Genomic DNA, 19,520 nt, shown 5'->3' with positions numbered 1-19,520 from the left:
TCTAAACATGGGAGTTTTCATTAACTGTTTGCCATAGTTAATAAAGTCATTTTTCTTAAAAAGTAGCAATTCCCTGCAAAAGTGGTGGCACTGCACAGGATTAGACTCTTACAAGGAAAGGCAGGGGAGACGGAGTGGGTACTGGACTGGCTCATCCATGGTAATAGAATCTCTTTGAAAATACCAATGGCATTCCCGAAGTGTGACAAAGTAACATACTTATAACTCCCTAGAGAACAATATGTCTTCGTATAATGTTCTCAGAGGGTTAGCAGCAGCTAAATATTATGGCACACATGAAAACAAAGAAGACACGGCATGTGATGGAGGCCAAGCTGGCACAGTGAGAGAAACCCAGAAACACCTGCTGCGTTCGGTGTTTCTGACCTGCTGACGGCAAATATCCGAGCCAAATATCCGAGGGGGTGGCCTAAGACGCACGTGAGAACAGCAGTGTTTTCCAGACAAATGAGTCCATCACCTCGTTGTTGATAAAACTAAATGTATGCTGAGCTACTGTATAAGAAGTGTCTTCTTCATCATCAAACTGACAAAGCCTAGGCTTGTGTCAGTGTAGTAATCTATCAACCTAGCATGGGATCCCAAAAGAGTTTGGGGACTAAGAAAACTCGGAGAATGGAGGCAGGGATTCCCACACATTGAAGTGTACGCATATCGTAGAAAATATTATGAAAACATCATGTATGCTACCTTCTTCAGTTCAGCTCCAGAAACGCTTATTACATAGCCACTACATGTCAGGGTCTCCCTGTTTTGGAGAAACGTAGCTTTATGAAAGGAAATTCCTATATCATACACTTGTAGCCTGAGAGGAACGTGAGCTTGCAGTTGAGAACTATTCATCTATCTCAGTGCTGGGTAGAATTATCTCTTAAAGGTGCTTAAGGCACTCAGAGGTGCCCATCAACCAAAGCCAACAAGTAAAAGAAAAGCCCTAGACAAAATAGAAAATTAAAGCACTCCAAGCACTTTACTTTTTACTTTTCTATTTCAAAATGGTAGGAATCATTTACAAAGTGAAGGACAGTTGTTTTATAGGGTTCCGTGAAAACACAGATCTCTTGTATAATTACCTTCCCACCCAGGCTCTCAAGAGCAGGACCGCAGCAAAGAGCAAGGCATCAGGAGAGAAAAGTCTGTCATGGCACCTAGGACAGTTTATCCCACAGTCTTGTTGGCTGTGTGCTTCATTTATTTATTTATTTATTTATTTTAAGATTTTCTTTATTTGGGAAAGGGAGAGCACAAGCAGTGGAACGGAAGAGGGAGACAGAGAGAAAGAGGGAGAAGCAGACTCCCCACTGAGCAGGGAGCCTGATGCAGGGCTCCATCGCAGGACCCTGGGATCACGACCAGAGCTGAACGTAGATGCTTAACTGACTGAGCCACCCAGGTGGCCCTTGATATGTGCTTGATTTTAAAAAGCCATAAGTAAATGCTCAAATGAGGTCCAGAAGTAATAATAACATATGTTAGATCCTCCTCCTCAACTCCAAGCAGCATGGAGAAATCCTTTACTTTAATAATCCACTCAGGAGAGCCAATGGTTTGGGCTGTAACCTCTAGGTCTAACAAGTGGGTGGCTGATTGACTGTGCACGTTACTTGATGGTTCTGGGTTTCCTTTTCCTCATCTTCTCGTGGGAAGGATAATAAACCCTAACCTACGGTGTGTTGAGAGAATGCGATGAGAGAGTGTCGGAAGTGTCTGGGTATGGTGTCTGGAGCACAGCTGCTGGGATTTATGATAGTGATAACAGTGATGGGAAAAGTGATGATACTTAGGAGGTTAACTTAAGCTCCTCTAAGCCCACTCTCAGTCACTGGGAAAGCAATCAATCCATAACCTAGTGCACAGCGAGTGTGTGGCTAATGAAAGCCTACTCAGGAGGACCACCTTTTACTCCTATGTCAAATGATGACATCTGTCTTCCCATTTCCATAGACCTGCATTGTCACTGGCTTAGAGGAACAGCTGCAGACCAAAATAGTCTGGCTCCAAGTCGAGAAACCTATTTTTTTATCCTGGCTCACTACCAACTTTGTCAAGGGACTCAATCAGTTTGGTCCTATACCACAAGAACAACTACTTCAAATAATTTGTGAGTCTAGAACCTCGCCGATGAAATGAGAAGCAGGAATGATATTAAACTTTGCCATGTTTACAGTTGCCAAATGATGCTCTGTTCATGACCTTCAGGTGATCTAATTCTGCAACCACCTTTAGGTTTCAAGCTCTGTACCCAACCACACTGCATTAAAACCATGCTTGGAAAGGACGGCCAGCTCAAAGATTACATCGCCTTACAAAGCTGAACTAATCTCTTTTAATGCTTTACTTGATATCAATATTCATAGAGCCATGCTTCCCCCAATGGTTTATCAACCTCTTAAAAAAAAGATAAATGAAGTTGTTTGCATATTGACCCTGTAAGCTTCCCCAGTTGGTTTTCCCACTGCTTCATGAATATCAAAAGCCAATAGAAAGAGTAAAATAAAATTACTCACTTATTCATATGCACCAAATGAGCCCACACGTCTCAAAAATAAAGGTGGCATTATTACTTCTTGTTTGTTCTTCAACAGAGAGGCATTATTAAGATTAGGGGGAACACTTGTGCTCTGTAATATAAAAGCCATTCATTCTCTGTTTCTACTTCTCCAAATGCATAGGAACCTTGGTACGAACCTCTGTTGTCTCTGACAGTGAAATTTGGATTGTGAATGATTTCAGGGGGTAGACTGAAGATAAATCTTGGTCCGTTGGCTGTGTCATCCTTGTCATCTGCACTAATTGTAACAATTGGCTGAAAGAGAAAGGTGGCCCATAAATAAATCATGCTGACATTGCCACATCATTTATTCAAAAATTCCTGGCTGGCGAGAAACCTGGGTTTAACAAGAGAACATAGCTACAGAGCTGAAGTAGGGCTCTGAAGCCCTCTGGGGCAGTGGGAGGCATCTCCAGGAGAAGCTCTCAAGAATAACCCATTTCCAAGTACCTCGTTTATAGCCAAGGGAGGGGAAAGAAAGCATTATTACCTGATTAGAAAGTGGCTTGGTCTGATCGCTCTCACAGATGAAGCCTTCATAAGGGGCGGCAAACTTGGGAGCATTATCATTTACGTCAAGGACCCTAATGGCCACGGGGACTTTGGCTTCCTGATGCCTGTTGTCTGAAAGAAGAGAATTCAGACGTAAATACAAGCCTTCCATGACATTCCAGTGTGTGAGCCAGCTTGAGAACGGCTGGTCTCTAGGTAAATAAGCATCTGCAAATCTTGTCTAAGTGTTCTACTGCTCTGGGTTTCAACAATCCTGAGTGACAGCATAAAGTGGGGAATCCTTTGGTGATGGCTATGAGCTCCAGGCTACTGAGGGCTATTAACTCACATGCCAAGACTATACCCAGTTCTACCAAAAAAGAAGAAGAAGAAGAAGTAGTGGTGGAGGAGAAGAAGAAGAAGAAGAAGAAGAAGAAGAAGAAAAGAAAATATCTCAACGTGTTTATATGCCGTCTTTGATAGATAACCAAGAATACATTTTAAAGTTTGAAAAAATATGCTTAAGACTGAAAAATATATTCGATCTCAGCTGTCTGTCATTTTCCAGAATATATAGAGAGTCTGATGGAATAAAATTTGGTAAAGTAGAATCAAAACCCGTTGGAGAATACTTACGGATTTCTGCTGCAAAAACGGATATGTTGAGCCAGGCGGTTTCCTCTCTGTCCAAAGGTTTTGTGGTTTTAATAAAACCGTCCTCTGGATTGATAGTGAAAAACCTGTCGAGGTCAGTATGACGATCGATGGAATACCTAAGCAGAATGTAAATGAGGCAATTAGACAGAGACATTCTGAGCAGCTTAATATTTGAATATTTTCTCCATGCTATATTTAAAACAACTTTTTCAATGAAATGCTTGAGCTAGGTTTCCTTTTTAATCAAATTTACTTTTTTAACTTCATACATGAATCTTTTATAGAAATCATTTTGCCACATTGGAATTCTTTATTCAGTACAATGAATGAAAGAGCTGTTTAGCATATATTTGATTGAGAAGCGTAATGACATGTTGCATATTTCTTCATATTTACTACAATCACCCACCATCTGAATATTTATGAAACTGCATTTGGGAAGTGGGACTGCCTTGCTCCCAAACTACGGTGAAAGTCACAAATGTATCAGACCTTTATTAGATTTTTACAATATTAAATATTAAACAGTTTTAAGTTTATCTAAATTTATCATCAAGGATCATTTATGATCCTAAAAAATCAGTTTTCTCTTTATTTAAAGAAAAATGCTAACTCTGTTTTGATGAATGAATTTATTTAATTTATTTGGTTTTAGGGGTTCCCAGGGAACATCATTCTGAGTTCCATGGTGAACATGAAAAGCGGGCTTGGTCAATCATTTGTAGAATGTTCTCCCCACACTTTCGTAATGGGCTGTGCCTAATAGCATAGCTGCTAAGTTTTAGCTACTCCTGTCCTCTAGAAAATTTGCATTTTTCTAATAAAAGACAAAATATTTTCCAGAATATTACTGGATTATATTTATGGCAAAGGGAGGAGGGAATGGAACAAGAAGAATGGTCTACATCGAGGTGTGGTAAGTTAACATATCTTGCCCAGGACACCTGGAATTTTAAGAACTGGAGTCCTGGCTTTAATAAGTCTGTTGAATTCCAAAGTCCCTTTCCTTTTCACTCTGCCATAACTGTCTCCAAAATGAAGAGCAAAGGTGGTTAAGTTAACTCTGGGAGTTATACTGGGCTTCCTAAGTTTACTGGGTGTTTTCCTGCTCTTGGAGGGCTTGGCTGTGCTTTCCTAAAGTTTACAGAATACATATGTCTGAAGGCCTTCATCAAGGGTCATAAAAGCCAAGATATATTATAGGTGGCAAAGACCATGGACGTCAGACATTTTAATCCCTTCAATTTACAAATGATGGGATTTGTAAATGGCCAATTATCTATAGTTTCTGGGGGAGCCAGTGCTAGAATCAGGATCTTCCGATTCTAGATCATGGTGTTTCCACAGAAGTCTCCCACATGGAGCTGCACTTCACAGTATCAAAGACAGGAGCTCATCTATGATGTCATTAGACACTGAAGCTCCCTCCGGGAATGGAATGAGGAATCTCCCGCCCCAGTCAGGAAACTGAAGATAAACCATTTACCCCTCATAAATGTCAGAGAGGCTCAGTAACATAGCTTTCAGCAGATACCCCTCTGTGAAAAGGAGGCAAAAATAACAGAATTTCTTTTCCGCCTGCTACCAGGGAGTTTACTATCTAGTTGGCATGACAAGACACACTCACAGAGAGAAGGATAATTAACAATGCAAAGTGCTGTTTCCTGGAAGCAAAGGGCATGAGTTTTGGTTTTGTAAAGTCCTAGATAAAAGTTCATGCTCCAGTACATCTAAGCTGGGTGATGATCTAAGTGGAAAAGCCACTTAAGTTCTTTGAACCTCAACTGACTTATCTCTTTAACAGGAACATTAACAGGACCTAGAGTTTAAGCTTATCTGTAAGAATTAGAGAATTACATGAAATGATGATACAGGATAAGATACATAACCTAGCACCTCGCAGACTGTAGATAGCACAACGAATCATGGCTGCTCTTCTTTTTCTTGGTGCTGCTGTCCCTTGCTGTGGACAGATCACGGAAGTTCTCAAATGTCAATCTACAGAGTATGACCTTCATCCTACCTACAGCCAGTGAAAACTCACAGAAGGCTTTTGATCAGAGGAACAAATAAATGGAATCTGCCATGGGGATGATTCATAAGGGGTGGGCAAGAGAGAGAGTAGAGGACGGGCAGAGACGTGGTGAGGCTCTCAGTGAGGTGAGGTCCAGGAGCTGGTGGTGTAGGAGTGAGAGCGGGGACAGACGACTGTGTGATGAACAGAGCACCGGCAGGAGGCTGGGAGAATCCTAGAGAGTTCCCTACCTGAGTGTCAGAGAAGACGACATTGAGAAACACAAACACAAAGGCAGCTTAGCAAGGAGAGGGCAGAATTCCACTAGGGATATGCTTCCACGCTAAGAGACTAACAAGTCAGCTCTACCTCAGGTTTCACAGAATCAATGTGGAGTCAGGTTTACTTTTTTTTTTTTTTTTAATATTTTTAAGGGTGTCACAATAAATATGAGCTCAAAAATAATTTTTTAAAAAATGAGTGAGCCAGTGAAGGAGAAAAGCAAGCGTGTGAAAATTCACAGCAGACAGCAGACTAGGTACAGAGTAGAAATATGTAGAAAGATCAGCCCTGAGGCGGCGAATCTGGAGTGTTAATTCAATTCAGTCATGCATGGGTAGGGATGCTGTACTGGAGGGGACAGACAGAGAGAAAGGTCCAAGTCAAAAGGATGCATCTCAGGGAGCCCCCACTGCCTGGTCAAGGATCAAAGACTGGTGACAACCCCAGGGTGCTGCTGTCTCAGGCATGAACAGATTACTGCCAAGGTAGCTAAGAAGAGAGGATATCTCCAAAAGCCAACAGTGAGCAAAAGTGTATCTCATGCTTTGGAGTCTGAGAAGAAAGATCTGCAAAATTTCTATGTAGCTAAGAGTCTGGTTGACACTACCGTGTCCTAACCACATGTCCAAGGACACAGGTTCTTGTCCCAGTAAAGATAAACGGGAAATTTAGGTAGAGGGGACAGCAGGACAGGAGGCAAACCTCATAAAAGATTTGAATGTTCTATAATTTGTTTGGGGAACAAGGACTGAGTGGTTAAAGGGGGGCTCAAGGGCGGTACTGAGCATCTTTGGATAATTATAGACACGGAAATTGCCTACATGCACAGAACAGCTACCACTGAAAACATGACCCAAATAACCAATCGCAGATGTGGATTCCGGAGGCATGAGGCACAGAGGAAATGAGCAGTCGTTTCAAGTGTTTTTACGTCATCACTCTCCCAAAGCATTGCTAATGTACCTAGATATTCTAAGTTAACTAATTTAAAATCTATAGCCTGGACAGTTTTGAGTAGTTTAAAGGTGTTGTTACACCGACCCTCAGTCATTATACAATGTTTCCTCCTGCAGAGCGAGAACACTGTACTCAAACCTTCTTGGGAGATTTTTCATTGGTGACTGTTGGGCTAGAGTAAGAGGCTCAAACTGGACTGAAGGCGGATCTGGACTGAAGTCCAGTCTTCAATACTCAACGGGCTGTGCGACTTTGACAGATGCATTTCACCCCTTTGAGACTCAGTATTTCCATCTAGTGCATCCAAAGCAGTCATAGTATCAAAGGATGTCTGAGGATTGATTTCAATAACTTAATGCGACCCATTGTCTTGGGCTGAGAAGATACCCATTAAGGGCAATTCTCTTCCTTTCTCCCAAAAGAGAACATTCAAGAATTTAAAGGCAATTAACAACATTTCCCTTCCGGTCCTCCTCCAGGCCATTCTGCATTTTCTTCAGTTTCTTCAGTGTCAACAGAAAAACTCCATTGTTCACAACAATTTTTTTTTTTTTTAATGACAGATTTGTTTACTTTTTTTCCTCCAGCTTTACTGAGGTATGTTTGACAAATAATAAAAGGTCTATATATAATGTATACTATATTGTGTTTTGATAGAAGTATACTTTGTGTAATGATTACCATGGGCAAGCTAATTAATATATTTATCACTTCTCATGTTACCATTTTCTGTGTGTGTGTTGAGAACACTTAAGATGGACTCTGTTTGCAAACTGCAAGCATACATTTTTAAATATGATTAACAGGCTATATATTAGATGTCTGGAACTTACTCATTTTATAACTGGAATTTGTACCCCATGATCCGTATCTATCCATCTCCACACCCCTTAGGGGCAGCCACCCTGGAAAGCACCATTCTGTTCTCTGTTTCTCAAAGTTTCACATTTTTTTTTAGATTCCACATATAAGTAGTATCATGCTGTGTATGTCTTTCAGGGTCTGACTTATTTTTTTTTTTTTAGCAGAATATCTGCCAAATTCATCTAAATTATCACAAATGATAGGATCCCCTTGTCTTTTTAAGCCTAATTTATAATCCATCTATACATGTATACACACACATATATATACACTTAAATATGTATGCAGATACATATATGTGTATATATAAATTTATATTAAGCACATATATATTTATAATTTATATATACATGTACACACACCCATATACATCACATTTTCTTTATCCATTCATCCATTGATGGATACTGAAGCTGTTTCCATGTCTTGGCTATTGGCAATAATGCAGCAATGAACATGGGAGTGCAGATACCTCTTCAAGATAGAGCCATTATGAAAAACTGAATAGAGATTCCTCAAAATGCAGATGGCAGCTGGATTTTTCCTGTGGGCTCTAGCTTATCAACCCTGGAACCAGACAGTCCCTGATGCTCTTTGAGTGTGCTAAGGACAATGCATGACCTAAAGAGTCACTATGATTTTATGTGCTGAGCTCTGTGAGGTGGAACCTGCATCTGAGCCATCAGTAGGGTGCCCTGGAAGGGTGACACCCAAGTGGAGACGGGAGACATGGGTACCATGTGGCAGGTCTGAAGGAAAGGGGAGCAGAGCTCCCTGGGGGAGGAAGAACATGCGAAAGTCAGGAATCAGGAGAGAGTAGGTTGTGCTTCAAAGAATAGGAAGTGGTCCAGTTTAGCTGCCACTCAGAGTCTGATGCCAAAGTAGACCAAAAAGGGCAGAGATGAGCAGGGCACAGCAGGAATCCGGGTGGAGAGGCTCCAAGAAGAGCCTGACACTAAATAAGAGGGGTTGGGGTAATTCTGGAGGGAGCTGCCAGGGGGAACACTTTGATCACTGATAACTGAAGTCCAAAGCTATGATGTTCGGGCGTGTGCGTGAAAATGCTGTCTGGCCGTAGGACAACAGACAGGTGGGTGAGAAACTGGAGGCAGGCAGACCAGGAGGAGGCAGAAGAAGAAGTCCAGGGAGATAAGAATGAGGGTGGGGCGCCTGGGTGGCTCAGTTGGTTAAGCATCTGACTCTTGATTTTGGCTCAGGTCACAGTCTCGGGCTCAAGCCCTGCATCGGGCTCCCCACTCAGTGCAGAGTCTGCTTGTCCATCTCTGTTGGCCCTTCCTCCCGTCTCTCTGGCGCTCTCTCTCTCTCTCTCTCTCTCTCTCTCATAAATAACTAAATCTTAAAATTAAAAAAAAAAAAAAAGTGAGAAAGAAAGAAAGAAAAAGAAAACAGTGAAAGGGCTATTCACACATAAAAACCTGCCGGAATCCAAGCCAGGGACAGGTTCCAGGCAGCTGTGCACTCCTGTCCCCTCGGCGTCTCTGATGTGTGACCCGCCTTCTCTGGCTATCTTCCTACCTTCTCGTCTCTGTCCTCTTCCTCATCAGCCTCCTCAGTCATTAACACACACTGGGCTGGGGGCAGGGCGGCGGGGGGGGAGGGGCGGGGGAAGGCAGGGTTCTGAATCACTTTTCTAAGTAGCTTTTTTAAGTTACAAAGATAGATTCTTAATGATAAATGCAGCCTAAATTTGTGTGGCCTGTTGTTATCCCTTCAAAGTTCTCAGTAGCCTTTAGATAGACAGAGCTTGCTCTCCTAGCTCCCTATTCACGGGCTGTGTCACTGGCCAAGTCACTTTGCACCATGGAGACCCCATATCCCCCATAGCAACAATATAGCAACAATATAGCAGGGCTCCCGGAGCTCGCCTTCGTGTAGGGTGAGGGCTGGGCCGCGGCCTCGTGGCGCTCGCACGCTCCCTGCTCCAGCCGGACACCCACAGCCTTTGTGTGCACCCATCCCAGGCCTGGCAGCAGCGTCCCAGGCCTGGCAGCAGCGTCCCATGCCCCAACACCTCGGGCCCCACATCACCTGGCAAGGTCCCTGCTATTTCTGCCTCTAGTTTTGTACCCCCATGCACCTCCCGCAGGGCTGGGCACATAGCAGGTGCTCAATAAAGACTTGTGCAATGAAAAAAAAAGAAGAAAAAAACAATATAGCAACAATAATTCCTATGAAATAAAGTTGACAGGATACATTAGATCCCACTTCTAACACACATAATAGAGTAACTGGAGCATAGAAGAATGTTCAATAAATTATAATTACAATAATTACTTCATAATCCTTATTCCTACTACAACACAGCTCCCTGAGATAGGCCCCACTGAGAGCCGCCTCACCTAGTACACATTGGCAAACCTGCTGAGAGAGAAATGAGGTAGTTTGAACAAGCCCAACCAAAAGTCAGTGGCAGAGACGGAGTCAAAGTCCCGTCTTCTACATCTTAATCTTGTTTACACTGCCTTGAACCAGATCATCTTGGACCCTTTTTGAAACTGAAGGATGTGTTTCCCTCAGGGCTTTCCTAAAACCTCTTGCCTCGAAAATTCTTCATCCAGGCTTTTAAATAAATATCCGTACCTTATCGGGCTGTTGGCAGCATCGGGGTCTTTGGCATGCACTCTCCCAACCACTGTGCCAGCGGCTGCATTTTCTTGGACTTCATGGATGTAACTTGGGGCCAAGAACATGGGGGGCTCGTCAGCATCTTCCACTGCAATCTTCACCGTCACCGTGTCCTTGAAAGGCCCGTTGCTGATGAACTTTGGGTCGATGTGCACATTGGCTGCCTCTACCTTCAAGCTGTACGCTCTTTTGGTTTCAAAATCTACAGGCTGGCAAGAAAGAAGAAGAGAAGACTGACAACCGGTTCCTTGAAAAAGAAAAATCACAGAGGAGAGAGATCGGATTGTTTTACAGGGCAGAGTGAATAGCTCCTCAAAGGGAGAAAATCAGTGTCTATTCAATATCCAATTACCTGAGCCATTTGGTCAGAAAATCAGACAAATCAATTGCTGAAAACTGGACTGCGCTCTATGGGTAATTCCAGGAGCACAACAGACACAGAAAGACCACATCATCGAAAATGAACTTCGTTCTATAACAACAACACGAAGGCTGTCCAAATCACTCACTAAAATCATCTAAGGAGAGGAATTAAAACACTACAAAAGTAAATGATGTAGTCCATTCTGTAAAGTGCTAGGAATCTTGGTAATAAAAATAACCCACTGAATTTCCGCACAAGTATGTCTTGTTAGGTGACTGTTCTCTTAACACAGACACACAGACACAGACACACACACACACACACACACACACACACAGCTGGCTTAATCGTACTGAGAGACTAATTTTTAATTTTCCAACCATGTAGCATTTTTCAAAGTCTGGGACCCTGACTAACAGGGGCCCTTAAGAGGACTTCAGGTAGTTTATGGGTAACTTTGGTGGATGGATTTGTTGAATGACATTAACTTACTTATTAAATCACGTATCAACACTAGTATTCCTTTTCTAATTTGTCCGTTCCAAACAGCTCAAGGATACATCAGTATACCTCAGTATAGTGCTACTTTTTAACATATATGTTATGCTTCCTAATCCCCTTTTGAGAGACTGTGATACAACTGTCTAGATAGAATGTAATGACATCATTTTGTTTGATTGCATTCATTTCTAGGTTACCTTCCATTTATGGCAAGTGATCTAAGACAGTGAGAATAATGCTTTCCTGTTAAAAGAATGCATATACGTTTAAAAGAAACCCACTTCAAGAAAAAAAAAATCAACAGTATAGATTTCACACAGATTCAAGAAAAATTGAGAAGTCATATTTGAATGACTGTCGTTATTGAGAAATTGATGGTAAACACTCTGTGTTTCTGGATGAGAGGAGGCATAGTGAGTCAATCAGCCAAAGGTGAAAAGTACAACTCTGGCAGGGAAACAAGCTTGGATGCCTAGGAAACAGAACTTTCTAATTAGCACTTAGGAGGATGCTGAACTACCAAATGTTTGGAAAGAGTTGGGTCTTTTAAGGTTAGCATCTGCCTGCCATGCTGTTGTCAACTGCCTGGCACACACTTCCTGTGAATGGGCTTCTAATCATGGGGTTTAGTCCTGACCTAATTCTACAAAGCTCAAAACTAAGGATGATTCCAATTTCAGGAAGGAGAAACATATTCACGGTTTTTCTGTCATCTTCCCGCCCCAACACCCCAGACTCAGGGAACACTCTTCTTCTTGAAGGAAAATCGGACACGGCCAATCCACCCTTTTGGGACTCAGCAACTCCTTTCTCCTTCTCTGGGTTACTGAGCAGCAGAAAGGAATGTTATTTATGGGCTGCGGGTACGAGACTGCTGCAATATCTCGAACATCTCCAATTATTAGGCAACATAAACAACTGGTATATGACAGTTCTGTGAGCAGGTAAGGAGAGACTTTCTAATCTCAGGTAGCCCGGTGATGCTCTCAGAGCAGAACTTTTTGAACTGGATTTAGGCGTATGGCTAGGGGCCAGAGCCCAGAGCCATGGACAGTTTCCAATGGACAGCACGGTTGATGTTGAGGCTACGGCAGTCACGCTGCAGTCCAAATGATACTTTTCAGATTCCAAGCAAAACTCCTCAGATCCTTGCAAACGTTTGTTTGCAATGCCCTTTCCTAGTTTGGTGGGATTTGACTAAGTCTTCGAGTGGTCAGCCCAATCCTCACTGCCTTGTGGAGTCAATTTCCCTGAGCTGCCCTTTTGCAGTCCCTTATTCTCACCCCTACTAGGAAGGTGGTGAGGTGGCAGGGTAAGGGAGGGAGCATCCCAAAGGACTCTGCTGAGTCTGGTTGATCTTTGCTTCCCCGTTCCCCAGGATTGGCTGTACCAAGTGAGCATCTACACTGATTGTTTTGAGTGAATGAGGGACTGGGCTGTTGGATGAACCACCTTTCCGCATTGACCTACGATGTATACCTTGACTCTTTCCAAAAAACGATTTAAGGTAATTTCCCCTCTGAACATTTATATCCATGTTATGAGTAGTTGAAATAAAGCTGAATGAGGCAACACACTACATAAACCATAAAAATCTTAGTAACCCCTAGTTTACTAATCCTACCTCTGAGAATTCTCCTTGAGGGATCAATTCAACAGAAAAGCAACACAAACAATATTCAAGAATGCATGGTGTCTGTCAGATATAATAAAGTGTTATATCTAATCAGGGGAAACATACACACAAAATACCACATCCAACTGTGAGATTTTATTAAGGAAATAATGGTCTATCAATAGGATGGGATGTTATGTAGTCATTAAAAATGATTATGTGTATTATATAACAGCATGTAAAATGTTTATGATGTGACATTAAGTTAACAAATCCGATCACTCTATGATTGCAACTGCGTCAAATGTTATATGCCAGTATGTATATACATGTGGGTAAAGAATACAAAAAAAAAAATACTCAGACATAAAAATAGTTTTATTAAAATAGGGGATATTTAAAATGTCTTCTAATGCTGCTCTCATACTGCTTTACAAGGAGTTTATTTGATAGTAAGGAAACAGCTCAGAAACCACACCAGGATCTCTGTTCCATAAATAGCAACCTGCTTGATCAAGGGCGTTGCAATGAACACATTGGATTTTCCTCCCCAAGTCCACCAAGCCACCAACATGTTTCATTTTTATTTCGCACTGGTTCTTCAGCTAACCACATAGACACGGTCTGGATATCCTGAGGGCAGGTTTTCTCTTATGCACCATTACACCCCTGACACTTACTGTGTCTGACACAGTCAATACTCAAGAAATATTTATTGCTTCCTAAGCTATTTGATACATGAATGGCTCTACCTCCTAAATATCTCTTAAATTCTTCACCCTAACCTGTTCTGCCTTCTTCATTTCTTTGTAATTTCTCTCTTGGATCCCAACAACAGTGTTTCAATTCGTCCCACAGTATCCAGCCCAAACTCTCAAGACTGAACTTATTCAAGTTTCTTAAATGCGTCCTGTTTTTTTAACAGTACTAAACCCTCAGGAATTCTCTTTTTTTTATTGGGCGGGAGGGTGTGGGGGGTGGTGTGGCTTCCTCTCCTTATCTATCTGGTAAACTCCTACTTCTCTAGGAGTAAATTCTTACTTGTATAAAAAGTCATTCATGACCCATATTCATAGATTTTATGACACTTCATTATGGTTGGTTTTCAACTGGGGAGCGATTTTGCTCTACCTCATGCCAGGGATATGAGGCAATGTCTAGAGCTATTTTTAAATCATCACAACAGGTGGGGTGCACTAGTCTGTGTGCTTACATCTAGCAAGGAGAGGCCTGGGATGCTGCTTACTCTCCTACAATGTCCAGAACAGCCCTGGACAACAAAGAAGTGTTGGTCCTGAAATGTTAATACACCCAGGCTGAGAAAACCTACTCTATTTCAACTATCTTTTCACTTAACTGTCCTGTTAAATTGTGAACTCCCTATAGCCAGGACTCCATCTCTTCACCTTTAGTTGTCCAGCCTCTCACAAGGGGCCTGCTTAAAAGAATAAGATCTCAATAACTCTTGGTAGAAAAATGAGTGAATAAATTAAGAAATGAGTAAAAATACCATATTAAAGAATATTTTAAGAGAAAAATACATCCATGATCTCTTTTTGTACTCTCTTATATTATTAAATCATGTATAATGACTTCCATAGGCTCCATCATTTTATACAGTTACATTGACCCCTCAAAATTCTTTTCTTTCCTGGTGGACACTGGAACTTTGTGCTACAAGTTCCAGCAAATATTCTTTTACCAATGAAATAACAGAAATATTCTTTTACCAATAAATAACATAACATGTGCCCTAAACCTAGACTTCAGTGCTTTATAGAAAATTATTCCTTCGCCTGGAATAAACACCCTGAATTGGGGGGAAATGTGCAAATTAATCATATGCAGAGAGCTCATTTGTGATGTGTGAGTTCCATGGGGTGATTTAAATGTTTCAGGATCTTAGAGACACAGTACGTGTTTATACCATGAATACATTGAAAACAGGTGACAACCTTAGCATAACCAACCACCCAATTACTTGAAGAGCAAAGGGTGGGAAGCAGGAATTGCTGATGTCAGTGCTCATATATCAGTGTCAAGCAGAAGGGATAGTAATATTAATTAACAAGGGAAGTTGACAGCTCTGTGCTAACACACAAGTCACTCAGCTACTTTTCTAGAGGAAAACCAGAGGGAGGGATTGCCCCAGCCCTCTGTGGTCGATGATTAGGCTGCCACGGCCACTAGTTCTTTGTCACTAATGTTGACTTTTCCAAGTATCCAAAGTTTACCTCAACTTCCATATTCTTTTACGAAAGAGTCACCTTCTGCCTTCTCTTTGTTTTGTGACCCATAGAATATTCCCCAAACCCAAAAGTGTTTGCAAGTATTGCGAAAAGTCAGCTTCTGAGAGCACATCTCTCTCCGATTCCCTAACTAAAAGATTCCTCCAGGAATTTCCCCGACCCTACTCCTGCCTGCTCTCCAGCTACTGGCCTCTTTATTGATTCTCTAAATTAATTTTTTATCAGTGTTACAGTCCAATCTTTCCCATCACACCAAGGAGCTTAATATTCATGCTACAAAACCAAGTTGAAAATGAATGCTTGATTAAAACCAAGGTAATCCCATCATCTAATTCAGATTTAATGCTCCATACACTTTGATGATAGAGAGGTGTTGATTTCTCAAGTGGTAAATCAGGGGGGAAAAACCATTTTAGAAAATATCGTAACTATTTCTTCACTTGAAACTGAATCTTATCTGGCTTCTTTATAATCCTTTTCTGGCCCAGCTGTTTCCAAAATGTCTCGAGTAGGACATTTTTCCGGAATGCCCTAGGTCTGAATTTCATGTCCATGACCTGCTCTGTGTGACTATGATAAGATCAAATTATTTAATCCGTCTGAGTCCCAGGCTCCACATAATTAAATTGAGGTACTATTGCCCATGGGGACAATACTATCTACTTTATATGATTTTTCTTGAAGAAGAAATGTTTGTAAGATGCACAGACTTCATTTAGCCTATATTGAGTGCTGAGTACATTTTAGATTTTTAAAATAAAACGAGGACAAATAATAAACTCCTCTTTGCTGTGAGTCAATTCCAAGATACATTTTTAGGGACCATTCAGCTGACTGTGGGGGAAGGTCTATCGCTGCTGTTTCTCAGGCTCAGTTTTGAGAGAAAATCAAGCAGAGGATTGGCTCCAGTTTCTCAGAGGGCCCAGCAAGGCCGTGGCCCCTGGATGCTTCAGATGGGAAATGCCTCTGAGCCGCCAGTATGAACAGAGTTAGCTTGGCAGAGTCAAAGGAGGAACCCCTTATGTGCCCAGGGCTGTTTGTCCAAAATCTAGATTTATCTAGCTATCTGCCCTTCTGTGTGAAAATGGTGCCAACTCACAGAAAAACTCCCAGGCAGTTGGCAACAGCCACAGCCCCTTTGTTAGCTCCCTCTGCAGTAACAGAAGGGGATATAGTTCTGTTATGGCCCAGAACTGGGAGTTGAATTGCAGTATCACGTCAGCCCCCTGTCGTCCATATTCTCGTTTCTCTGCGTTCCCTGCAGTGTTGCCTTGGCAGGGTTGGCTGGCCTGCTCACATACCTGCGTCCTCACTCTAACTCACCTTTTTCAGTTTGACCACACCCTCCTGTGTCTCATAGTCCGTCGTGATCTCAAACAAGTCCATACCGTCTCCATCAACAATATTGTATGTGACTAAGCCATTTTCTCCAATGTCTGGGTCTTTTGCCTTTACTCGTCCTACTTCCTCCCCGGGGACAGCCGCTTCTGACACAGACATCTGGTATACGCCTAGAAGAAGAAGACATCTATTTTTATTTTCTCTTTTATTTGGCAGCTGGTACGACTTTAGATTTCATTGAATCCCAATAAATTTCTCAAAGGGTTTGAAATTGAACTCTCTATTGATTGAAAACATGAAAGAAGTGAATGGATGGGAAGGAAGATCCCACACGGACGGCTTGTCAAAGAAATGTGTTCTACAAAGGAGGATGAAACAGTGTCGGGGTCCAGGGTGATGTGGTGGGGTCACCTGCCACATGTGAGAAAGGAAAACAATACTCAGCTACATTTCCCATCAGGAAGTGATGGAGGACCGCGTATGTCTTTATGTTCAAAGAGCAAAGACTTCTTTTCATGTCTTCAGGATGGTCTACAAGTTAATTTCAAGGCACTTCCAAGTACCCAGAAACACATCCTTCTCTTAAAAAAACAAAAACAAAAACAAACTTATAGCTCCATATTTTTTAAAAAATCAAAAGCAAATTTTATCCTTCAAGGCTATGACTCTTCTAACTCTCTAGTTGACTTTCCTCTTACATCACCTTCCTCACCGTTTGATCAATAAACACTGCCTTATCGGGAAAGTTTCCCACAGTGTGGGCTGTCCATATATATTTATTTAATATTTATTGGGAACCTGATGCGTGCCAGGTGCAGCTCTAGCCCCTGGAGACTCAGTGGTGAATGAAATCATCAAGTTTCTTCCCTTACTGAGGCACACTGAAGAGGAAAAGAAGCAAATGTATATCTATCTATCTATATCATTGCCAGGGAGAAAAATAAAGTAGTGTAAGCGGTAGAGGGTAATGAGACAGTGTGTGTGTGTGATGGTTTGTGAGGGGGCTGGTGCATGTGTGAACGCATGTCTGGCTGTGTGTGAGCATCTGGTATACATATACATGTATGAGTGTGAGTGTGCATATGAATGTGTGATGTGTATGTCTGAGTGTGTACACAGACACTCAGTGTCTGTGTGAGAAGAAGAAAGAAGGAGAATTGAGATTGATTTAGAATTAGTCAGTCAGAGAAGACATCTCTCAGAAGAAGGCATCTGAACTCCCTTGAAGAGAGTTAGCAATCAATCATGTGAATCTCTGGGGATAAAAATTATAGACAAAGCAAAAATAAAACAAATGGCAAAAACCCTGAAGTGGGCACATACTGAAGACATACAGAAGCAAGATGTAGTGCTGCTGGAGCTTTCTGTAAAAGGTGAGGGCACAGAGGTAGGCTAGGGCTCATCTATGTAAAAAGGTCTTTGCAGGAGATGGGAAAGATTTCAGGTTTTGTTTAAACGTGGTGGAAGCCACTGGAAGGTTTTCAGTAGAGAAGCCGGATTTGAGATGATCTTATCTGCATTTTCATATTTTAAAAATATTGTGTGTGAAACAAGACAGAGAAACAAGGGTTGCAAACCTTTCCAAACCTACCACTTCCAAGTTGAGTGGTTTTGGACAAATTACTTAAATACGTTTTAGGTTTCCTTCCATGGATTTTATCTGTTCCAGTACTCTTGTCTATATTTATCTATATAATGTGGTTTTGAATGCTTTCAGGTTGACCCATATGCTCCTTAATTACATCATAATCTGATAGTCAAAGACAAGTGGAAAGTGTAGTCTTCGTTGATAAGTCTCAGAAGGTAACTACCAATTTACAGGAAGGTCTACGGAAACCTGTTCTGATCCGATTTTCTGCAAAACTGATTTGAATTTATGCCAATGAAATTAGTATCTGTACCAAAGTGATGGAACTTTCCTATATTGTCACATGTGAGCAAGGGCATTCACGGCTGCCTGCTAATAGTCATGTTTGCTTTTTCCTTCCACCGGCCAAACAATTTTGTAGTGTAGATATGGAGCATGTAGTCTGTTAGAATGCCATAGGAGATTTAAGCTTATTGGGGGTGCTGAACCTTGTGCCTGACCAGGTAAAGCAGTCTTTCTTCATCTCGTCTGGGACCCTATGAGAACTGTTTATGGCCTTGTAATTCTATCTCAGTATCTCCCTTGCACAGACCCTCATCTTTGGATTCCTCTGAATGACCGTGGTGCCTTCCTGGGGCCATAGTTGTTTCCCTGCCTTGTTCCCTGGTTTGTAAAAAGTGCCATCTCTCTGACAATAAACTCCCAAGCTCTACCAGATACTCTCCTAATCTAGTGATGATTCCCCCAAGTACTAGCAGCATCAGCAACATTACAACACACTGTACTTTTGTCTCTATCTATATATACATAAACAGATTTATGTTCAAGCTCTGGCTTTGCTACTTTCTTGTTTGTTTGTTTTATTAATTTTTAATTTTTTAAAATTTGATTACATCTTTAATTTTGATTCCAGTATAGTCAACATGCAGTGTTGTATTAGTTTTAAGTGTACAATATAGTGTTTCAACAATTCCAAATATCACTCAGTGCTCATCAGAATAAGTGCAGAATAATCTCCATCACCTATTTTAGTCATGCCCTTCCCCCACCTCCCCTCTGGTAACCATCAATTTGTTCTCTAGACTTAAGAATCTGTTTCTTGGTTTCTCTCTTTATTTTCTTTTACTAGTTTGTTTTATTAAGTAAATTCCACGAGTGAGATGATACAGTATTTGCATTTCTCTGACTTATTTCACTTAGCATTACACTCTGTAGATCCTTTCATATTGGTGCAAATGGCAAGAGTCATCCTTTTTGTGGTTAAATTATATTCCATTGTATATAGGAGTGCCACATTTTTCTAATCCATTCATCTATTGATGGACACTCATGCTGCTTCCATAATTCGGCTACTGTAGTGACCAATGTGGTACTATAA

At 41.5% G+C, this 19,520-nt stretch overlaps 1 protein-coding gene across 1 annotated transcript in view; it reads right to left on the bottom strand.

Annotated features, from left to right (window-relative positions):
* Positions 1-19,520, bottom strand: part of CDH11 (cadherin 11) — a 148,233-nt gene that overhangs the window by 15,219 nt on the left and 113,494 nt on the right. The window contains exons 7-11 of the mRNA XM_059151437.1: positions 16,537-16,724; positions 10,440-10,693; positions 3,701-3,837; positions 3,063-3,196; positions 2,710-2,827 (exon numbers count right to left, since the gene is read on the bottom strand). Of these exons, the coding sequence (XP_059007420.1) occupies positions 2,710-2,827; positions 3,063-3,196; positions 3,701-3,837; positions 10,440-10,693; positions 16,537-16,724 (831 nt within the window). The remainder of the gene's footprint in view (positions 1-2,709; positions 2,828-3,062; positions 3,197-3,700; positions 3,838-10,439; positions 10,694-16,536; positions 16,725-19,520) is intronic.

This window comes from Mustela lutreola, chromosome 16 (genome assembly GCF_030435805.1).
Source record: "Mustela lutreola isolate mMusLut2 chromosome 16, mMusLut2.pri, whole genome shotgun sequence".
NCBI classification, from domain to species: Eukaryota; Metazoa; Chordata; class Mammalia; order Carnivora; family Mustelidae; genus Mustela; species Mustela lutreola.
Note: the sequence above shows the minus strand (reverse complement) of the source record. Positions and strands in the feature narration are given on the sequence as shown.